Here is a 22,757-nt window from a genome sequence, read left to right on the forward strand (position 1 = left end):
CTTTGGAAGGCACTGTCATGTCGCCTACAGTGACGTGTCCTTCTGGGTGTTACAGTCTTTCGGTCTGTTTTGTTTTCACCCGTAAAATGATGGTGCTCCTAAACAGAGATACCAAATGTGTCCTCATTTTATCAAAGTGGAAATGCGTACGCTTCATTCTAAAAATCTTACTGGCCTAGGAAGTGAGGTAGCCGGGGGACAGGGAGGGGGAGCAAGGTCCTCACTTCCCCAGCAGGGGTTCTGTGGAGCAGACTCTCCAAGACAGCTTGTGTTCACTTAGGGTGTGTCGTCTAGGAAATGACTGAGTTGCATCTCAGAAGACAGTGGCCAAAATGCTGCCATACTGCTTTGATTATTAGTGGTGTTGACTCATGGGAATTTAGCAGAGCTCTGGTTTAAAACATTTTAAAACTATAGTCTGTGCGGTGGTGGCACACGCCTTTAATCCCAGCACTCGGGAAGCAGAGACAGACAGATCTCTGTGAGTTTGAGGCCAGCCTGGACTACAAGAGCTAGTTTCAGGAAAGTCAGGGCTGTTATATAGAAAAACCCTGTCTTAAAAAACATTAAAACCACAGTTGACTGAACCTTCTTTTAGGTGTATAAGTGGTTTTTCCAGGACGAAGGGAAGGCTTGGGTTACCAGCAGGTGTGACTTTCACCCGTGTAGGATGTGGAAAATTTGAACTTGGGCGCATTCTAATTTTGGTGTAATTCAAGTTGCGACTTTCCTGGGAAAAAAAAAAAACATATACCGCTTCCCCTGTCATTAAGTGAATGAAAGAGCTCAAATTTTGGAACTTGACATATCCAGATTTGAAACTTAATGTCATGTAGATCCCAACAGAAAGGAATAGACAATCCCATCCCAGAGTCGCACCAGAGTGACTCTTGGGAAAGAACCCCTGCTATTTTCCATGGTGCTTCCTTTTCTTACTATGGGGATACAGGGTAATGGGCGTGGCAGTGGTAGAAGCATCTGTCCGCTCTACAGGTCAATTGGAATCTTGTTGTGCCCCTAATTCGTCCCCCTACTTTGCCTACAGGAGACCCCCATTACCTCAGCCCAGGGAATCACTAATCATGAGCTTGCTTTCTGTTGCAGTGCCAACAATATGCCCAAGCAGGTGGAAGTGCGCATGCACGACAGCCACCTCAGCTCTGAGGAGCCCAAGCACCGAAACCTGGGTCTGCGCATGTGCGACAAGCTGGGGAAGAACCTCCTGCTCTCACTGACGGTGTTTGGTAGGTGCCCCGCGATCTCTCCTCCCCTTTCTCCTGAGTTCACCCCATTCCTTTCTCCCAAGCTCTCCTGATTTGTGGGGTAGCTAGCCTCTCAGAGAGTGCTTCCCCCAGAAAAGGAAGCCTGCTGCCTCAGAGGCAAATCTATCCCAACTAGGCATCTGCTGTCCTCCGGGAATCTGTGGTTCTCAATAACGTGTGTGTATATTCCCCGTGAGTGTGAATGCACGTTCCCGGCCACACTCGTGAAGACTATTGTTTTGAGCGGTTAAGAGAGAGGCCAAGGAATCGGCAATGCTGCAAACCTGAGTGATCTCTGAGCAGACAGGCAGAAGACAACATTTAGAGAAATACTTGCTTCAGGATAAGGACAACAAGGCCAGAAAACCCCATCAGGTTTTTGCCAGAAACATCGCAGACTTTGATTAACTAATAAAGCTGGCGAGGGGAGCATGGAAGAGACCTCATTCTGGGGTGATTCTTTGGTCTGAGTTGTCGATACAATCTCGTTTTTGGGTTTTCTACAAGGTGTATCGAAAACAGAGCACATGGCAGTTTCTTGTAATGACAGCCGCAGTTTCTGTTCTCGATTCTCTCCTTGTTCCTCGGCCTCACTTAGGCTACAGAGAAGCAACTAAAGTTCATCCTCCCACCTTCTCACCAACACTCATACCCACCCGTGCACACATGCCTTGTGCCATCTCAGCTGCCAGTGGACTGGAATCAAGGCTGGGGATTGCCTCAGTTCGCTTAGAAATAGGGAACCACAGACATTATTTTAAGACCCACACACTATGTAATCAAGTCTCATTCATCATAGGACTTGAAGAAGATTGACTTTTTTTAACCTGTAGATCCAGGAAAAGAGATCTGTCCTTGAGTTGCACCCTTCTCTGTACATCCCCGGAATTAACTCTATGACCCATGTGACTGGCAGCTCCTTCCCCATCACCAAGGAAGGGGGCTGTGGCCTGCCTGGATTCTAGTTTTTGCTTTTGTGGCTTATGTTGGCCACCCATTTTCAACAGTCTAAGGCTTTTCTATGGAATGTAGGAGTCTGTGCAGCAAACAGCATCTCTGTCAGCATCTTCGCTCTATTCGACTCCTCCTAGGTTATAGATCATTAGAGCCCTGTATGCCTCTGGCCTCCAGTAAAAAGGGAAGATACACACCAAACGCCAGATCACGTTGCCAGATCCGACTGAGAGAAGAGAGGACACTGCCTGCTGGGAGTTGGTTCTTCTGAGAATCTGTGATGCTACATGCAATCAATATCTCTAAAAATTTCGGAGTCAAGTCTTTATTTCTCCTCGTGGAGTACTGAAAATGCTCTCTGGACTCTCCTAGTGTTAGAATAGTTGGAGCTGTTACCGAGAGGGATCGCGCTAGTTGTCAAAATTGGTTTCTCATGCGTCATGTCTTTATTTTGTGGTATTCGTAGTCCATTAGGCAGACGCATGAGAAAAAGATAATCAGGGAGAGGAGTCCGCGGAGTTATTTATCTGACGAGGACAAAACACTGAGTTCAGCTTTCCTCTCTCCACTCTTCAACAGGTGTCATCCTGGGGGCGGTATGTGGCGGGCTGCTTCGCCTGGCGTCTCCCATCCACCCCGATGTGGTCATGTTGATAGCCTTCCCGGGGGACATACTCATGAGGATGCTGAAGATGCTCATCCTCCCCCTCATCATCTCCAGTTTAATCACAGGTGAGCGCTCCTTCCTGGTGCCTGCCCAAAGTGCAGCAGAGCCCTGCCCCGGCTTTGGGGTTCCAAGTAGAGTTTCTGTTTGGCTGAGTCAGCAGATCGTTGCATTTCTGAACTTCCTAGTGTTTCTAAGATACGAATCATTGGTCCTAAAAAAGAAAAAAGCTACCATCTATCATTCACTCTGCCTTTCCTTCCTACAGACAAAGATATAAAGGAACAGCTATGTATTAACAGTGATGGTATCTTGTTGTTTCATTTTTATTACTCTCAAAAATGTATTTTATTCAGAAACTGGCATAGGGACTGAAAAAGTACGCTGCCTTTATTATTTACTTGGGTATATGGGAAGATATGAATTGAGAAGAGATTAAATGCTAGGCATAAAAGCTGAGGGTATGTCAAAGATTATATCCTTAATATGTGATACCATACTTTCTAACATTTTTGGCTAAAAGAATTAATTGATTTGAGTTTTTCCTATGTTTGAACTCATGTTGATAATTTCCTTCTCACCAGACAATATTATTGAAACAGGGTATGCTGCATTGCGCAGTGACTACTTTGGAATTAAGAGTGAGAGGTGCCAGCCAGGTGGCGGTGGCACACTCCTTTAATTCCTGCACTCAGGAGGCAGAAACAGGCGGGTCTCTGTGAGTCTGGGGCCAGCCTGGTCTACAAGAGCTAGTTCCAGGAGAGGCTCCAAAGCTACAGAGAAACAAAAACAAAAAGAGTAAGAGGTACCAAGCTAGTTTGTAGCTAGGTACCTGTGAGCCAGGTGACCTTGAGAGCTATCTTTGGCACTGACCACCTCGTAGAAGCAGGGTTCAATAACTCCAGCTGACTCAGATGCTGGGCAAATTGCCCCACAGCCTCACACCAGCAACACCGGGTCTCAGGTTCAAGCGTTTAGGGACCCAGTAAGTTTGCAATCATTAAATCCTGGGGTGAGTGAATCTCTCCGAACCAGAGAAAATGTTCTCCGGTCCTGTTCAGCAAATCTCATACAGGCCAGCTAGGAGAGACCTGGCTTCCTTTGCCCAGAATTAGATTTTAGGTTGTAGAGAGATGTGGGTCATACATGGGTCAGATTGATTCAGAGAAATTCACACCAACTTCCTCCCCCATGTGATAAAGGGCCTATCCCCAGAAAAGGACTCAATCTCTCTGCTCAGCAGAGGCAGGAACTGAAACTAGGAAGTGGGCACACTGAAAAAGCATCTGGAGAAAAACCCACTGGGCTGAGGTCTGTGTGACTTAACTTGGGGTTTCCTCTCACCTCACTCAGGACAGATGCTGCACACGCTGCTGGCAGCTGCTTCTTACACGAGTTCTCCCATAGCCACATGAGGTTACACATGAGGCCACCACGTTTCAGCACAGAGAGATGGGAGGGCCGTGCTGACTCTCCCTTTAAGGCTCTAGTAATGTATTCTAAAGACATTTGAACATGACCTTGATGTACCAGCTTTTGATTCTCCTTAATAAGGACAATAAATAGCAATAGTAACACAAGTGAAACACTAGCCTCGGCTAGACCATCACCCCAGAGAAGATACTTAAGGTCACAAAAATAGAAAATATATTACCTTGGAATTAAAAATGGAAAACTCTTCAAGGTTATTCTCACATATGCGATACTGACTGGTGGTGTGTACATCATATAGCTATCTGCAAACTATGAGCCCATTGTCACCAACTCTCCCCAGCTCTCAAGAATCTCAAAAGGTGCCGGGGGATGGTAATGCATGCCTTTAATCCTAGAACTTGGGAGGCAGAAGCAGGCAGATCTCTGTGAGTTCAAAACCAGACTGACCTACAGAGTGAGTTCTAGGACAGCCATGGCTACACAGAGAAACCCTGTCTTGGAAAAAAAAAAAGAATCTAAAAAAAAATCACTAGAAAATAGAAATGTAAAGCATAGAATTGGTTACATATTTACTTTTAAGAGTGTTAATTGACCACTAATGTAACTGAACGATGGAAAACCAGGGGTTGCAGATATGTAGGGATGAGGTCATGGGTAGAAAAGAACAGAACTGATCTTTCTGAATTTCTTTTAAACCCAGGGTTGTCAGGCCTGGATGCTAAAGCCAGTGGCCGCCTAGGTACGAGAGCCATGGTGTATTACATGTCCACGACCATCATTGCCGCTGTGTTGGGCGTCATCCTGGTGCTGGCCATCCACCCTGGCAATCCCAAGCTCAAGAAGCAGCTGGGGCCCGGGAAGAAGAACGACGAGGTGTCTAGCCTGGACGCCTTCCTGGATCTCATTAGAAATCTCTTCCCAGAGAACCTGGTGCAAGCCTGTTTCCAACAGGTAACCCAAAGCCCTGTGTACAATCTCCCACCTAGTGCGTGGTAGCGTAGAGACAGTTTCAACTCTGAGGAGCGATTTTCTTAATATTTATTTGCCTCTGCCATGCTCAAGTGCTGTGTGAAGTGCTCTGGGGAAGGATTCTGGCGGTGCAGTCAAGTGGCTCCAGAATCATCGTTTCCTGCATCCTTAATATCTTGTCACTCCGAGACTCACCCTTCCCTTTTTCCTTCTTGTTCCCGTCTTTGAGTTGCACACAGACACATTCTTACCAGTCTTATTCATAAGCTTCTGAGCTGCCCACTGGTTCTCAGCACTATCTCAAAGCTCTAGGTATTCCGTAAAGAAAAAGATACTGATTTAATCTAGCCTACAAAATGAGACTCTGTAATCCATCCTCAAGATGAACAGAGGACCGAGGATAACTTTTTAATTGTGAAAACAGCATGCATCTATAATCCTAGCCCTGGGGCGGCTGAGACAGGAGGATCCCTATTGTAGCTGAATTTGCAAGTTCCTGGTTCACTGGGAGACCCTGTCTCAAAACAGAAGAGGGAGAAAGACCAAGGTAGGTGCTGATATCAACTATTGGTCTCCACATGTACTTCCATACCCATAGCAGCGCGTACACACACACACACACACACACACACACACACACACACACACACTTATTTCTTTTAAAAACAGGTAATTCTGTTAAGTGAAGCTGTGGAGCCACCAGCCAAGGTTACACTCACTGCCCTGCTTTCTTTCCTCAGGGCCAGCTTAGTTAGGCACACACCTCACTCCCCTTAACTCATGGAAATACACTGGACCCCATATGTCTCCTTCAGCCCTTTCTCAGGGAACCCCTGAAGAATTAAGTTATGAGACAGGCAGCTTAGAAGAAAAATCTGGATTTCCAGCCCTCCAAATGCAGTGCCAACTCCCGCTGAACCCACATCACAGCAGGCTGGGATGAGTTTTTCTGATTTCCAAATGTCATTTGATAAAGAAATGAATATTTAAAATGAGAGATGTACTCCTCGCCTTGACTGGATCATTTTCGGTGTCTATTCACACCGTGAATATGTATGGTTCAGTCAATGTGGACCTATGTTAAAGAACACCGTTCCAGACAGGGCAAGTCGACTGTAGAGTGACTACAGGCTGAGGAAGGAACCATACTGAGGGTCCCCCATTCATCTGCTTCCTAGCCTCACCTAGGAGAACGAAGTTGCTTGTTTAGGAGTGATAGGTACAAGTGACAGCTGAGTCTATTTTGAAAATTTTGAGATATGAGTTTTGTACCTATGAATCCTGGGAAATTAGCTAAGAAAGGGCAGATGGGGATATATGAGAGATCCAACAGAGCTGATCTCCTGCCTGTGCCGGGTCGCATCCCAGATACCCCCATTTCAGTCTGGAAAACAAGATCAGAAAGCCTTAGGACGCAGAGTTATTGCTGTGATCTTATTGGATTCAGCTTCTTTGGTGTTGGCCATATTCACATTTTGGTCATTCCTGGGTGGTGATGTTCTTTATCCCACAGCGAAGGATACTATCTGAACTGTAGGGGATAGAAGACCGCATCAGGATCTATTCCCCACCATCATCCTGCTTCTTCCTATGGTCCCCGAGCTTTGCTTCCCCCAGCTGAGGCCTGGACCAAGCTCCCTTTGAGTTGGGGTGGTGTGAGGAAGAATAGTCCTCTACCTTGAGGGAGGAGTGGGTATAGATCCTCACCCTGGCTCCAAGGGCCTTGACTAGAGGGGTTCATTCTTACAGAGTAACATTGACAGAGATGAGGAGAAGGGGTGTCACTAGTCCTTTCTGGGTTCCTGTGGCCTGGCAGGGAGTATTTTAAAATTGCCTGTCTTGAGTGAAGGGGGATTCCTGACCAGAATTAGAAACAGATGTGAAAAGGAAGGAGCCCAGTTCCTAGATTGAAGGCAGTTTTCGGTCATCCTGACTTGCTTGAGTCAGCCCCTGGTGTGTGTAAAAGCAAGGTGGCCTCTGCCTATTGTTCAGGGCTGGCTGAGAGGACCTAAATTTCCACATGTCACATGGAAGAAGGCAGAACTCAGCTCAAGCAGTTGCTAGTGGACCCGGGTCAAATTCACATTCTTATTCTAAGGAAGATTGAGTCATGGAATGACTGGTTTTCCATTGAAAAATCCCCAGCATGACAGCTGTGGGTACAGACAAAGCTACAGGTAGCTGAACGTGAGAGGCTGGTGGGAGGAAGGTGTGGAGGTGAATTAGGAGGCATGTGTCAGTTTTCAGGTAAGGGATGCTGGGAAGTTGTGCTCAGGTCCTACAGCAGGTATTCAGATGGCCCAACCGCAGCAGGCTCTGTGAGACCTCAGGCAGAAGACCTGACCAGTGTGCCGGTCAGTGTCCCTGTCTCCTCCACTTCAACTGAAAGCCCTTCCTGTGCTGTTTGAAAGCGGATTTTGGAGTCAAACATGATTCCTGTTGAATCTAGCTTCACCGACTAACTGAAAATCAAGCCTTGGGTTACCTATAGAGGACATACTTGATGCTAAGGCTTTAGCTCCCGGCCTCCTACCTGATCCTGACGGTCACGATTTACCTAGGCCTTGATAATCACTTCAGATTAACCAAGCTTTGGCTTCTTCACCACCTTCGTGGCTCAGAGCCTGGCAGCTGCATCCAGAAGTGTCACTTCTGTGTTTTCTCTTCACGCTGCTATTTCTCAGAACTTGGGTCACCATCTCCTTGAGTAGCCACTCTTGGGTCCTCTTACCCTGTACACATGTGGCCAGGTTAACATGGAAGACCCCTGGCACCTCCTATAGAAGCCTGCCCATCCTTCTCTCCTGCACTTGTCATCCCAATTCTGTATGGCTAACTGTCAAACCCAGCCACAGAAGGATCAAGTCCACCCAGCTTAGCAGATGGTGCAGGAGGTGGGCGGAACTCAATGGTGGTCAGGCCATCCGAGTTCAAGTGTCAGCTCTGCTAATAACTATGACGTCTGGAAAGTCAGCTGACTTCTCCATGCATCCCTTTCAGTATCTATTCAAAGTTCAGCCATCTGTCACCTCTGCGTGCCAGCACCCACATTCTAGGATGTTGAATGATTTCTATTTTAATGCCCTCGAAAGTGGTATTTTTTGAGGCTAAGATGTGAATTTTTGCATGCAGGATGCCTGACACCTTTAAAATTAGAACCACTTCCACGGATGTCGAGGAATAGCCTGAGAGATGCTTGGGGATTATTGGGTGAGGGTTAGCTGGCTTTGCTGCCTGAAAGAAGGGGATGTTTTCCCACCTTACATATGAATCACATGATCCTGGAATATTGGAAGATGTCACCCCTGATGTCCAGATTCCAGCAGAGCCTGGTTTGGGGAGGACCGAAGGCCCAGGACAGGCTTCTGGTGATGTTTTACAGCAGAAGGAATATCTAGCTGGGTCTCACAGATTGGAGAAGCATCGAAGTTGGACACATGATGTCATCCCTCAAGCAAGGTGTTATCACGGGAGGAAAAAGGGTCACATATCCCCCAGCTTCAGCAACTGCACTGCTTAGGGAGCGTAGGGTGCAAATGAATTTCACAAATCATTTAAGAGCCTTGTCAGTAGGACAGTTGCACCCTACTGCGTATACCATGAGCTAACACTCTGTTGAGCATAAACATAAACTATTTCTCACTTCTATTAGCCTTGTTCTGACATTCCTGAGAACCCTAAAATATGTGGTTGGCTGGGTCATTGTTGACCTTTCAGACCACACCTCACTTTTATGCTTTTTCCTCCCTCTCCATTAGATTCAGACAGTGACAAAGAAAGTCCTGGTGGCACCCCAGGCCGAGGAGGTCAACACAACCAAGGCGGTCATCTCCATGTTGAATGAAACCATCAACGAGGCCCCCGAGGAAACTAAAATCATTATAAAGAAGGGCCTGGAGTTCAAAGACGGGATGAATGTCTTGGGTAGGTAAACTGGTTGCTGGTGTCCATCGCCTCTGTTGCTGACAGTGGCCAGCCTTTTGCTGTTCCCTCAGCTCCTTTTCCCAAGCTTTCCTCTCAGAGGACGCAGTAACTCTGATGACCTCTAGGTGGCGCAGGAGGCTCTTTCTGGGGAACGAAATGAGGGTCGTTGAGACTGAGCTGAGCCGTGAAGGAAGAGGGACAGAAGGATGGGCAGAAGGGAGACCCCAAAGGGACATGGCAGTCGGAGATGAGGAATGGGAACAGAGGAAGGAGCTGAGGCTTGTCAGGCACATTCCTTGACTCTGTCTGGTGCTGTCAACTCACCTTATGGCTCTAACCAGTTTATGAACTAAGATATCCTTATCTTTGGTTTATTAAGAATTTTTTTAGATGTCACTGTGCAATAACACCTTGCTGGTTGCCCCATCCCAGCTTCCTATCTATAAAACAATGCAAAGTTACTGGTATTGGCCCACATTAGATTGGGGAACAAAGGGGCACTGTAGAGCATCGTGTTTAAGTGTTTAGGATCTCAGGAACCTCTTTCTTCAAGCTTGGTGCCTTCTCCCCACCCATCCAAAGGTTCTCTTCAGCTGGACAAATGTGAGGCTTAGCTTGTCTTCTCCTAGGCTAGTTGTTCCATTTCTCTGAGCCTCGGCAGGAAAGTTGAAATGGCATTGGCATGGGTTTCATGGACCGGCCGTTGTAACTGTGGAATGAGCACATGCCCCGAGTTCTGTTCAGACAAGTTCTGATCATTATAAGAAGTAGAAGAAGAAGTTCTGAGGAAGAACTCAACCAGAAAACATCTCACGAAGTGCGGGGGTGAGGTTTCCCTCATGGGATCTGCTCCAATTTTGCCCAGTTTTACTACCCACTCAACCACTGTAGGGCTTCAGGCTGGGCCCACACACCTCAAATTTCACCACTCACCAATACTATGATGTCAAGAAAATGGGACATTTATCCAGAAGATGGAAAGATAGGAATTTGTAAGCAAGGTCTTGCAAACAAGGTTTTCTAAGGACTCAGGTGAGAACTGTTTAGATGGGTGAGCTCTGACATCCTGTCCCTTTGTCATCTTAGAGATCAATGACCTTGTCTCCTTGGACTGTTATCAGGTAAACTTAAATTTTAGGACAATAACAAACAATAATTTTAGGACAATAACAGTAATTTAGTGTAAGCATGTTCCAGTGCCTGGGCTATTCTAAAACGAAGAAAAAACATTCATATGTATCTGGAATTCAGAATGTGATTGGGGTTCTGCTTGATTGATTTTTTGCTGTGCTTGGTGGTCCTTCGCAAAGGACATCTGTGTAGAGAGGGGGTGGCGGAGGAGCAGGCAGCTTTGTGACTGCTAGGCTGAAGTGATTTTTTTTGTGTTTGACCTGGAAGAAAGCAGGCTGAATAGGCAAGAGTGAGGGAGGAGATAAACTGAGTGGGTTACCAGGCAACCAGCAATCAGCAAGCACAGGTGAATCAGTGAGAGGCCAGAGGTGGTTGGAGGGAGGAGGAGGAAGTGTGGGAGGCCCTGTAAGGTGGAGGCTTTGCAGGTACGCCAGCAGCCTCTCTCTCCCCGCTGGAAAGATATCCACAAGCTTCTTGGGAGCCTTCTCAGCTCTCTGCGCTCCTTTTGGTGCATTGTGACTTTAGATATCACCTCCTTGACAAAGGAAGCCCCCCTCTCCAGAAGGTTGAAGGTCTAACAGGCTGATATTTTGGAGTGAATCATTTCGCCCTCATCTTTTCCAGAGGCTTGATGAATTCTAGAAAGTCACGTGACCTTTGGCTGTGCCTGGGAGTTGCAAAACACTGGCAACTCACTCAACCCCAACGACCAAGTCTAAGAGGGCTTTGTTCAAATGAAACACTCCTGTTCCAGTGAGCAATTTCAATTAGGCAATGTTTACCCAGGGAAATGGCGGGCTGAATGGCGGCATTCCATCCAAGTACACAGCAAGGCACTGTGAAGCCAAGGGAAGTTAGATTGTTGAGAAACTTCCCATTTGCCAGTCACAGCTGAAATAAGGTTCTTTCCGTGGCCTTGCAAGGGCAGAGGTAGTGACTCTGTTTTTTGTTTTGTTTTTCTGTATTTCTGCTCTTTGATTTTTGGAAAGTCCCAAGGACTGAGCCTTGCAATACATGAAGATAGAGCCCAGGCTCTCTCTTCCACTTCTTCAAGGACGGGTTTTTCTCCTAAGAAACCCAGAGAGCTACAGTGTGTGGTATAGCACACCTGTTATTCCAGCATTTAGAAGACTGAGACGGGAGGATGATTAGTCAAAGACCAACTTGAGCTACAAACCAATACTAGTCTCAAAAGTCAGCTAAACAGATGGACTCCCAAAAGAACTCTGAATCCCCAACTTAACTCCAGTTGCTTAAGCCGGCGTCAACTGCTCTTGTAAAAATCTTTTTATTTTGTTTTTTTATAAAGACATAGATATCAAAGTGTCTGCTGTCTCTGAGGAGAGTCTTCATTCTAATTCTTTGGGACCTTAAGACTTTGTATATTACATTATCAACAGTATTAACTCAGAAGTAATTGGACTTCTCAGCCTGAGTTTCCGCAGATGGACTCTTTGTCGTCATACCCAGCAAGCTGCCCTGCGTGGGTGGAGGAAGAGCTGGGACCCAGTTTTCCATATTACTGTAAAATTAGTTCATTCTACCCTGCATTCAGTCTTTATTGAGCCGCATCTTCCTGGGGTCAATAACTCAATTGTGAAGTCACTAATCAACCCCTCTGGTCAAGAGCTAAGAGGGAAGATATTAAATTTCAAATGTTAGCCATCTCAATTCAAGGGCTACATTATTTTCACTAAAGAGAGATGGGATCCTAGCAAGTGTAGTTAACGAGGCTCATGAATGTTTGGTGTAGAGAAGAAGGGTGGAGTTGGGGGATGAGGGGGAGAAAGGTAAAGTCAGAGGTTCAGAAAGAAGGAGTTTATGTCTAGGAGAATCAAATTATAATGCTGTGATTGACCTGACATAAACCAAAATTCAGGAATAACTGGCTGTAATAAGGAAAGACTTGAAATTAAGCCCTGGTAAACTGAGGCAGGGCAGGGTCAAGAAGAGGATGGAGAAAGAGGAATTAGAAGATGGCCAGTGGGCCCAGTCTCCAGTGTGTGAGGTGATACTGGGGATGAAATTCACTCTCGTGAATCTCTGGAAATAGATTCCAGGCTTGGCCTTTGAGGATCTAAAGAACAATGTTACCAGGTCCTTAGACAGGTGAAGATGCAAAAGGTCTGGGATTGAGTGTTGGATTTGCTTCAGGATGTGGTGAAATGAGGCTTCTATCAAGAGAGAGGAGCAGGGAGCGAGCTCCTCAAATCCATCCTGCCTTAGGTTAGGATTGACCCTGGAGTCTGATGTGTAATTGAACTAGGATGTCAAGTAAAAAGAGAAGATGGCCGAGAGGTAGGTATTGACAAGATCTAATAATCGGCTCTACGTTCTGGCTTTATCGTCCTGAAACGGATTGAGAAAAGAAAGCCTGACAAGTTGGATTTTAAAAGGGCAATTAGTTGGGGTTTCCCAGCAAGTTTGGGTTTCTTGTCTCCTGTTTCATCACTTCTTCCTTCTACCTGCTGTGTAGCTGGAGGGTAGTCCCAGGGTGAAGGGTTCCTGCCATGTGTCTCTCAGAACAACACCAAAATGGTCTAGACATTTCTCCAACAAGAACTTTATGGACTCTTTGGTCTTTGCTGTCCCAACAGTGGCTCCAGAGTTTGCATGGCAGTCCCTGAGTGCCAACAGGCTCCTCTCGGTTAATCTGGGTGATGATGGGAGCTGTTCCCACAGGATTTGTTAAGTGAGGAGGAAGAGAGGATGGCACCTTTCATTTTGGAATGAAAATGAATTCATTTTCTTCAAGGAATTCACACTTGAACTGCTTAGAGTTTGGCCTGCCCATGTGAAAAATCTCAAGAAAAGCAACAGTTAGAGGATGCGGGGGTGGGGGTGGCTTTCGGTGTGAAATGGAATGCTTTTTCCTTCTAATTCCTAATTTATTCAAGGGTGAGTGGCAGGCAGAGTTGACCCCCTTCTCTCATGCTGAAGAGTGAGGGAAAGGAAGTAGAGATTTTGTCATTTGTCCTGACTCATTTGTCGTTTGCCCACAGGTCTGATAGGGTTCTTCATTGCTTTCGGCATTGCCATGGGGAAGATGGGCGAGCAGGCCAAGCTGATGGTGGAGTTCTTCAACATCCTGAATGAGATCGTAATGAAGCTAGTGATCATGATCATGTGGTAAGTGTGCTTGCTCTGACATTGTGATGGTGCCAGGCAGAGCCTGGTCTCCAGAGGGCAGTGGCCTCCTCCCAGTACGAAAAGGATGGGTGTGAACCAGAACGATACAGAGAAGGTGGAAATTCTCCTCCACTCCCCCTTGCTTCCCTTTCTTCCCACAGTGGTAGTCATTGGGCCAAATCTGATGTGTTTGTCCTCTGACTTGAGAGCGGGTTTTATTGTTTCCCATGTTCATCCCAGCTCTGGCTGCTGTAACGGCATGCTACACACTAAGGGACTTGTGCACTCCGGGTATTTCTCCCAGCTCAGAAAACTGGGAGTCTGATCAAGGTGTCTGTCTGTGTGATCGACTCCTAACACATTCATCTGAATTGGGAAAGAAACAGCTCGGAAGACAAAGAGGGAACATCCCAGGTCTCCTCTCTAGAGCAATGCTTTAGTCTGCTTCTTTCTGCTGCTGGAGCAGCATACCACAGGCTAGGTGAAATTACAAACAAAGGATTTTTTTTAAACCACAGGTGGGGGACTGGCAAGTACAAAATCAGTCATTGGCAAATTTGTTATCTGGTGAGGGGCTGATCTTTGTGGACGATTCTTTATGTGTGCCGTCACATGGTGAAAGGAATGAATAGGCTTCACCAAGGCTCTTCTATTAAACACTAATCTCATTTAGGAGGGCTCACCTCCATGTGACCCATCTTCTAAACCACCGTTCTGAGGCTATGACTCAACACACAGGAATCTGGGGGACAGAACCGTCCCAACTTTAGTAGATACCAGTCTTACTCATTCAAGTGCTGTCTAATCACTCCTAAAAGGTCCACTTCTACATGCCCAGTATTAGGATTTAAACATTTAAATAGGGGCAGGCAATATATTCAGTTCGTCGAAATGGCTAAGAAATTAAAACTAAGTGACGGAAAGCAAACTCAATAGGATGATAACATTCCATAACCTGAGAATTAAGAGAAATTCACATTATCTCCCAGAGCCAAGTATAGTGATGCATTTGTGGTTGAGTCTCAGTAAAACTTGAGAAATGAGAGGCCAACTGGAGGCTTTGAGGTTTCAGTTCAATAAGATAACAAAATATTAGTTCTGGCATGTTCACCTCATTGAACTTTTGAAATAAGACAGGAGAAAGGGAGGGTGGTAAAATATGGTACTCCCATCGGTAGTGGTTCCAGGCCTTCAGCTCCTCAGGTGATGCTAAATTTTTACGTATTTATTTGGTGAAAAACTCATTGTGAAGATAATATAATTTGTATTATTAGTATTGGCCAGCTGAAACTTGCTGTATAGTCAAGGAAGACCATGACTTGATCCTTCCTCTGAGTATTGGTATGCACCTCCATATCTGGCTTAAAATTATGATCATTAAAATATAAGCTGGAATGATTTTTATCTCGTCTTGTGTTCAACTTCAATTAATATATTATTAAATTAATTCATTAAAAAATTATCATCACTAAATTATAGCTAAGACTTTCCAGTTTTTTTTCAATATGCTTGGTATTAATTAACTTTGTACGTTCACTCCTTTTCACCCTAGTAGTACCTAACAAAATAGATGCTCTCAGTAGCCCGTTTTCCAGATGCCAACACTAAGCACAAAGGTTGCAAAGCTCTGTTGTCCAGCTGTGTCTAACTCAGTGTCTTTCCGAGTCCGAAGTAGATAAAATCTAAGAGCTTCTGGCTACAAGCTATGCGACCTTAGGCAACTTAGACCCATTTAAATTCTAATATTCTGATTAGTAAACAAGAATAATTGTAAAATCCATGTCATGAAGCTGCTTCGAGAACTGGGTAAAATGCTGACCCCAGTCATTGAAGCTGTTCTGTCCCCACGGGACCACAGCATTTCTGCGAATAGGCCTGCGGTTATTCTGTTGCGACCATTCTCACCATCAATCTAACCCTTATCTCCTGCATCTCTGTGGGTATTAAGTCTTTAAGAAGTCTGAAAACCCCCTGGTTTTGTTGAAAGCTCTATAACTTTTTGAAATTTCTTTAAAAATTTTTTTCCAAACCCTGAAAATCTTAAACAGGAAGCAAAACTTCTCATAGTCTTCCTCTACTAGAGAAATGTTTCTACCACTTGATTACTGGTCCTCCACCATCCATACTGTTAAAGAGCCAGAGAGGGTAGCTTTCTTCAGGGTGGCCTCAAAGGGGAGAGGGGCCATAGTAATGTGCTTTTACAGTGATGGAGAGGAGCTAGGCTCAGACCCAACCGTACTGTGAAGTTGAGAATTTATAGTCAAGACTCAGGGATTCTGCTAAGGGCCTAGCAGGATTCTTGTTGAAGTCAGGCCAGGTTAGCCAGATACCACATAGGGGGTGGTGGACCATGAGGAACCTGGTCATACATGGACAGCCACACGCTGAGGATACTTCCTAAACTGAGCTGGTGGGGTTCTTTGTTAAAACAGTGTTTTAAAGGAAGGAGACAAATAGAGCCTAACAATGGAGGGACCTAACTAAAGTTTGGTAAAGCAAAGAATTTTTTTCAGTCCATTTGTTCCTTCACTCAATAACTAATCCTTTCTAACTGACGGTGATGCGGTGTAACAGTGAATACCACAGAGGATTCCGGCCTATGTGGGCCTCACATTCTAGTGAAAGGCGGGAAGGGAACCAGACAAAAGGAAACAAACACGAGTTTAGTTAGAGACATAGACAGCAAAAGCAGGGTGCAGGGTCAAGAGTGAAGGAAGTAGGCCTGAGTGACCAGGATGTGTGGGAAAAAGACACGGTCCAGACCTGACAGAGAGCACAGTGAACTGAGAGGAGGACTCTGAGCAGAGGGAGCCGGGAGGGGAAGGCTTTTGAGGTTCAGAACCTAGCTGTGGAGCCACTGGAGTGAGAATGGCTAAAATGGTGCAAGGAGGGGATGATGGTGGAGAGGCAGGCAGGAGTCAGAGCCTCCGGGGCTCTGGGGGCCACTCATGGCTTGGGTTTCATTGGTTTGTGACAGGAAGCTTGGGGGGCACAGTGCCCTTGTACACAAAACGCAGAGCTGAGAAAACAACCCACCTGTTGGTTACATGGAATCATTCCCCACTTCTGTCCTAATGACTGTGTCTTGAACTGGAAGCGGACCCAGTAATTACTGGGTGTCACTGGCTTCAGAACTGTTGGGTGGAGCCTGGAGCCTCTGTTTGCACTTAATTATGGTCTTGGTCGTTTCAACTCAGGCAGTTTGAGTGGTAGCCTTGGACTTTGGGCATTTCCCCCTTTCTTTCCCATGGACTCTCATCTACAGTGAGCTCATTCATTGATAGTGGAAGCCCAGGAATACAGCTCAAGTCAGGCGTAGGGAAGTAACGGCCCTAAGTCCAAGGGCAAAGGCTCTTTACACCCCCACTAATATTCATCCAATTAGAGGCGGCCAAGTGTTTGGAGTAGCAAGGGCCACTCCATGTTCCGTCTTCTGTACTCCCAAACTTTCACACTTCACCTTGTGGCATTTGGTTAGTGTTCTCTATCTAGAGTGGGAGCTGGTGTTTACCCCCTCTGCCCAAACCCCACCTGCTGGGTGCTCCTGCTGAGCCTCTCTCCAGCCCATCTGCCTTTGGCTCAACTGTACTGCCCCCGGGGGATTTTGCAGCTGCTCTTCCTTGGCAAAGTGCCTTTAAAAATGTGTTTCCTCCATTCTGCAGATGACTTGACCTGGGGAAAGGAGCAGGGGGTGAAAGAAAACTGACTAGCATCCCCAAAAGCTCATATCTTAGTTTCTCTGGACGGCTTTAAAGGGTGATTGGTGTTGGGAAAAGAACTGACCTCTTGGTTCATGAAGATAAACCCTTCAGGGCTCTATAGGAAGGCATTCTGTCCAGTTATTTACAGTCTCGGTGAGGAAGTGCTGACTTCTGGGGCTCCATAGCCCCAGGATTGATGAGATGTTGTGACTACAGGCACACCAGAAGACTATCAAATGGCAAGAAACACGAGGGTTAAATGACATGACAGAATGCTTGTTTCACACTCCGATTAATGTCTAGGGAAGCTGTCCCCAGCCATGGCCAGCCTGCACCCCAGGGGAGAGCAAGAGAGGATCAGGCTGGAAGTTACACCGGGAAGGGCAGGGCAACGCTAATGCTCCTCTCTGTGGCTGTCAGACAAAACCTGGCTCTTTCTGAACAAGGTTTGCTCAGAAGACCATCCGCCATTGGGCAGCCTGCGAGAGGCTGTAGAAAGCCTCATTAGCTCAGACTTGGATGAAGGGGCATGGACCAGGAGAGGCCTTGTTGCCCAGGTTTGTGCTATCTGAGGCTGTTGTGAAAGTTTCCGAGTCAGGAATCAAACTGAGAAGGATGGGGGAGGGAATCCGGCAGTGTGTACACGGATGCACGTTCGTGCTGAGCTTCACGGCTACTTGGTGATGGTGGAGTCAGCCCCTAACCCTGATGCCCACAGCAGAAAAATGAGAATATGTCCCCAGTGAGGTCCGGTAGTTGGTGAAAGGCTGGACAACGTCCATGTTTTCTGTATTTAAGGACTCTCAGCTGCTCTCCACAGCCTTTCTTAAACAGAAAAAGACTGGAACCAGGCCTGATTGCGGGAAGGAAAGGAGGAAGGGAGAGGTGGAGGAAGGGAGCAAGGGAGGGAGGGAGGAAGGAAGAAAGGAAGGAAAGAGAGTCTCACCTCTGCCCCCCCCCCCCATTGGAATCCCTATCTGGGGATTTTATTTTCTTCTTCGTTATTCTCAAAAATGTGTCGTTAATTGTTAATGAGTTATAAATCTTCCTATAAATATCTTATTCCAACAGACACTATCAGAGTGTGAACAAATTCATGCCCAGCAGTGCCTCTATTAAATAATACTACTACTGGTTATTATTATAATTAATTATAATAAAGAATAGTCTCAGACGAGCAAAAGCCAAGTCAACGTGAGAGAGTTTTCCCACAAAGGGGAACAGAACAGTTTCTAAGCCCTCTATAAGATAAGGCCAGCAAACAAATGTCAATATGGCATTATTGGTATATGGTAATTGTAAGCTTACCTACAAGGAACTAGGATGGTGCACTAAAGGGAAGCAGTTTGGCTTGGTAAGAAAAACTCCAAGGTCTGGGCTTTCACAAGCGGGGATGGTTCTCCTTCTGGCTTTGTGGGTTTGGACTAGCGATTCTCTTTTCCAAAGGACTATTTCCTTAATTACTAAGTGGTAATACTGAAGGGCAGCTTTTAGGGTTGTGGTCAGGTTAAGTGAGGTTCTGAGTGTGCGGGCCCTACTATAGTGACCGAAACACAATAAGTGCCAGCATTATTGCTGTTATATGGGGAGAAAGGCTTTCAGGCTCTTTCAGGCTTAAAAGTCACCAAACTACATTTCTCTAAATGGACTCTTTGGTTCAGGGGCTTTTATTTTGGCAGGCCTCTCTCTTTTTCCTTCCCCCTTTCCTGGTTTCTCCATTATTTTAAATATATTTCCTAACATCCAATATTTAAAAAAAAAAAGATGGACATTTACAAATCCCAGTTTGTACATTTCCAGAAAGTTCCTCAAGTTAGTCCCCAAATTCTAGGAAGGAATTAAAGAACAAGGATGTCAAACAAGATTCTAGAGGCATTCATCTCTCTCAGCCTTCAACTCAGTGTTTGCAGAAAGATAAGCTCGAAGCCTGCCTCCTTTATTCCTAGAACTCACCGTAGCAATAAAATTTGCCTTTGCGCTTAAATTGTCAGAACATGCGTCACACAGTCCATAAAACAGTTAAGCCGGTCAGTTCAAAGTATTGAATCTTGTGCTCACCCCTCAGCAAAGCACTGTGTGTGTGTGTGTGTGTGTGTGTGTGTGTGTGTGTGTGTGTGCAGAAAAACAAACAAACAAATAAAAAACTAAAAAGAGGGAGGGTTTTCCTCCAGGTGCAGTCCCCAGGTGGGATTTAGGTCCTGAATCACTAACTTCACGACCTCTTCAAAGCTATTGTTTCCTTTTCTGTTTTCCAGGTACTCCCCGCTGGGTATTGCCTGCCTGATCTGTGGGAAGATCATCGCCATCAAGGACTTAGAAGTGGTTGCTAGGCAACTGGGGATGTACATGATCACAGTGATCGTGGGCCTCATCATCCATGGGGGCATCTTCCTCCCCTTGATTTACTTTGTGGTGACCAGAAAAAACCCGTTCTCCTTTTTTGCTGGTATTTTCCAAGCCTGGATCACTGCCCTGGGAACAGCTTCCAGGTAGAGGGCAGGAGAAACCACCTTTCTCCATGTTGGTTCTTTTGTTCTATCGGCCACTTCCTATCTCCCCAGATCTTCCCTAAATTCAGTGAGAATCCCTTTCACGTCATATGAAAAATATTTTCTAGAAGGCAAGCACTTTGAACTTTTGGCTTGTCCTGGGCAGTGCCGAAGCTTCTGGTTAGCCTGGCTGGTTGGCAACTGCACTAGAAATAGAACTTCACAATAAGTTTGGGTGGTTGCATGGTGTGAATTTGCCTAATGTGTTACCTGAAGCACTAGTGTAATGTAGACTTCAGTATTATCAGAGGTTATAGCCTGATGTCGTTCACTTAACACACCACCTGTAGTTTGGAAAATGTTATTATGTTGTTTTTTTTTTTAAAAAATAGCTCTTGAGGTTTTCATCAATAATTTTTCAAAAGTGGGAGAATCAACTTGTTTTGAGAAAAGATGTGTCTATTTTTATATTATGTGTATGTGTAAGTGACGGCACGCGTGCGCGCGCGCGCGCGCGCGCACACACACACACACACACACACACACACACAGAGCTCTCCATCCATGCCTGGTGTCCTCAAAGGCCAGCAGAGAGAGTCTTAAGCAGTTGTGTGCTGTCTGATGTGGGTGCTGAGAATGAACCCAGGGTCTCTGTACAACCGCAGAGCCGTCTCACCAGCACTAGAAGGACCAACTCTCACTGGGTAAATGGTGATTTTTTTTTTCTTTTCTAACAAGCAGAAACCAGCTAATTCTTTGACTTTAGCATAAACCTCTTACTGGACAATTCTACACTCACTTACCCTACTCAAATCTAGCTTAAATGATGTGACCTTGATAGAAAGTCAGCTCCTGCTTCATTATCTACTCCTAGTGCCTAGGAAATCAATAGTGACCTCAAATATAGGCAACAAAAAATAATTTTTTGAATATAATCTTGAACCAAAGTTAGCAAAAAACACAACAAAAGCTAGTTTAAAAATAATAGAATTGTAGAATTTTAAAGACTGAAAGTTTTACTCTTCAGACTAAAATTGATGTTTTACTTCTGACATCTGTCTTGGCATCATAAAACTGAGCCCAAGATCATAACTGAGAGTCTAGCATATGCCAAAACCTGCAGTAGAAGGCCACCAGGGTCAGATGCTGAGCCTGTGTCCTGCTAGTGAGGTCCCCACTCAGTGGCATAGCATGGCTGGAGGGTCAGGCAATCAAAGTCGCCTCAAGTGACCCAGCAGCCACATGGGAAGCCAAATTATATTTGCATATTGCAAGCCAGCAGGAATTCAATAGGAATAGAATGTGAGATTTCAGAAAATGCTCAAATGTGAACAGTACTGGAGACCAGACTCAGCATCCTGTTTCCTGAGATGAAGGGAAACACTTCAAACTTTCCCTTTTACTTCCTTATGCTTTAAACCCTCTGCAGATAAATGTCTGTATCCATGAAAACACTATTCAGAGAAAAAGCAACCATTTACCCCCAAATATAAACCAACCTTATTTATCTTTTTGTTATTTGATCATAAATATCTCCTTAGTGACAAAGTTCAGAGAGAGAATAAAATTTTGAGGAAGACACTGAGCCTCACCAGACAACGTAGGTCTTGAGGCAATAACAGTATGCAATAACCTTGTTTTTTTTTCTATGTATATATGCTGCTCTTGAAACTTCTATTCTTTTCCATGGACCAAGAGATCATGAAAATCTTATCTATTAATATCATAGATTTTTGCTCCTATTTTTGTGAATTATTATAGTATACAGGATATGAAAGGCTGGGGAGATGGCCTAGCAATTGAGAGTGCCTGCTGCTCAAACTGACTGTGTTTGAGAGAGTCTCTGCCCACCCACTCACCAGAGCTGGCTAGTCTGCATCTCTGTTGCTTTAATGGATCTGGGTTTGGTTCGCAGCACCCAAATGGCAGCTCACAGCCACCTGTAACTCCAGCTCCAGGGGATCCAACACACTCTTTGTTGTCTCCTCTAGGTACCAGGCATGCACGTACATGCATGTGGACACAACACTCAAGCACATAAAATAACATGAAACACTAATGAAGCACTTTACTCTAATGTGCTCCGTGTGCAGAGGTGTCAATCCGAAGCACACCAGTTAAACATGGTGCACCTCTGTCAGGCTCCCTGATGGTCCCCTCAGGACATAGTCTAGACCTGGCCTTTCTGAGTCAAGGAGTGCTCACTGGTAGTGTAGGGATGCAACCAGTCAACTCCGCAGCAAGTCCAGAATTTAAGGTCCCCACCGACTGTGTTTGAGAGAGAGTCTTTCCCCACCCACTCACCAGAGCTGGCTCCGCCCCACCTGTTTTCTCTGCGCATTCCAGTCTTATTGACGGCAAAGCTACTCAGCAGATTTGCATGTATTTGATTACAGACGAGGGAAAACATCTTTTTATTTCCTATTGCCTTTTCCTCCCCATTCCTTGCCTCTTGAGTCATGTGTGAGCCAGCTCATTGTTTTCCTTTGTGGATATTCATCCTTTCCTGGATGGCTTTCAGACTCGCTTTATGCATGCAAGTTATTAACTCTTCCATCACACACAACAGCTAAGAAGTCTCCCCACTAGACATCTGTCTTGAAAATAAATAATGATGCTTGATACTGGGAGGTTTTTTTTTATATGTATACATTCAAAGCTGTAAATACTCTTTTTTAATTTAGAAATTCAATTTTGCTAACATGTTTTTTCTATATGAGTTATATGTAACATAATGCTTCACATTTTTCTAGTGCTCTTGTGAATTTTGTCATTAAATTGTTTTAAAAATTATTATTATTGTTCTTTTGAATAGTCAGGCCATTATCCTAGTAACTTTAAAAGGCAAGACAAATCCTAAAGAAATATGGATGGTATTAAATCAAACTCAAATGCTTATCTAAAGAAAGCCTCAAATGTTAGACCCGTTCCCCTCCCCTACTCCGTATTATAGGGAGAAAGATATGGTTTTCATCTTCACTTAAAATGTGGCTTTTGCCTGGATGAGGAGTTTCCCCTTTCTTAAAAGGCAACAGGCAAGAACTGAGTCATGGTGTCTTTCCATAATGGGCACAAGGGGGAAAATATCCAACACCCAGGA

At 45.3% G+C, this 22,757-nt stretch overlaps 1 protein-coding gene across 4 annotated transcripts in view; it reads left to right on the top strand.

Annotated features, from left to right (window-relative positions):
• Slc1a2 (solute carrier family 1 member 2) overlaps positions 1-22,757 on the top strand; it is a 133,412-nt gene that overhangs the window by 78,029 nt on the left and 32,626 nt on the right. For all 4 annotated transcript variants that reach the window (XM_075961543.1, XM_075961541.1, XM_075961540.1 and 1 more), the window contains exons 2-7: positions 1,105-1,244; positions 2,796-2,948; positions 5,015-5,265; positions 9,042-9,207; positions 13,341-13,467; positions 19,424-19,657. In XM_075961543.1, the coding sequence (XP_075817658.1) occupies positions 1,115-1,244; positions 2,796-2,948; positions 5,015-5,265; positions 9,042-9,207; positions 13,341-13,467; positions 19,424-19,657 (1,061 nt within the window). In that variant the 5' untranslated portion in view covers positions 1,105-1,114. The remainder of the gene's footprint in view (positions 1-1,104; positions 1,245-2,795; positions 2,949-5,014; positions 5,266-9,041; positions 9,208-13,340; positions 13,468-19,423; positions 19,658-22,757) is intronic.

This window comes from Microtus pennsylvanicus, chromosome 2 (genome assembly GCF_037038515.1).
Source record: "Microtus pennsylvanicus isolate mMicPen1 chromosome 2, mMicPen1.hap1, whole genome shotgun sequence".
Taxonomy (NCBI): Eukaryota; Metazoa; Chordata; class Mammalia; order Rodentia; family Cricetidae; genus Microtus; species Microtus pennsylvanicus.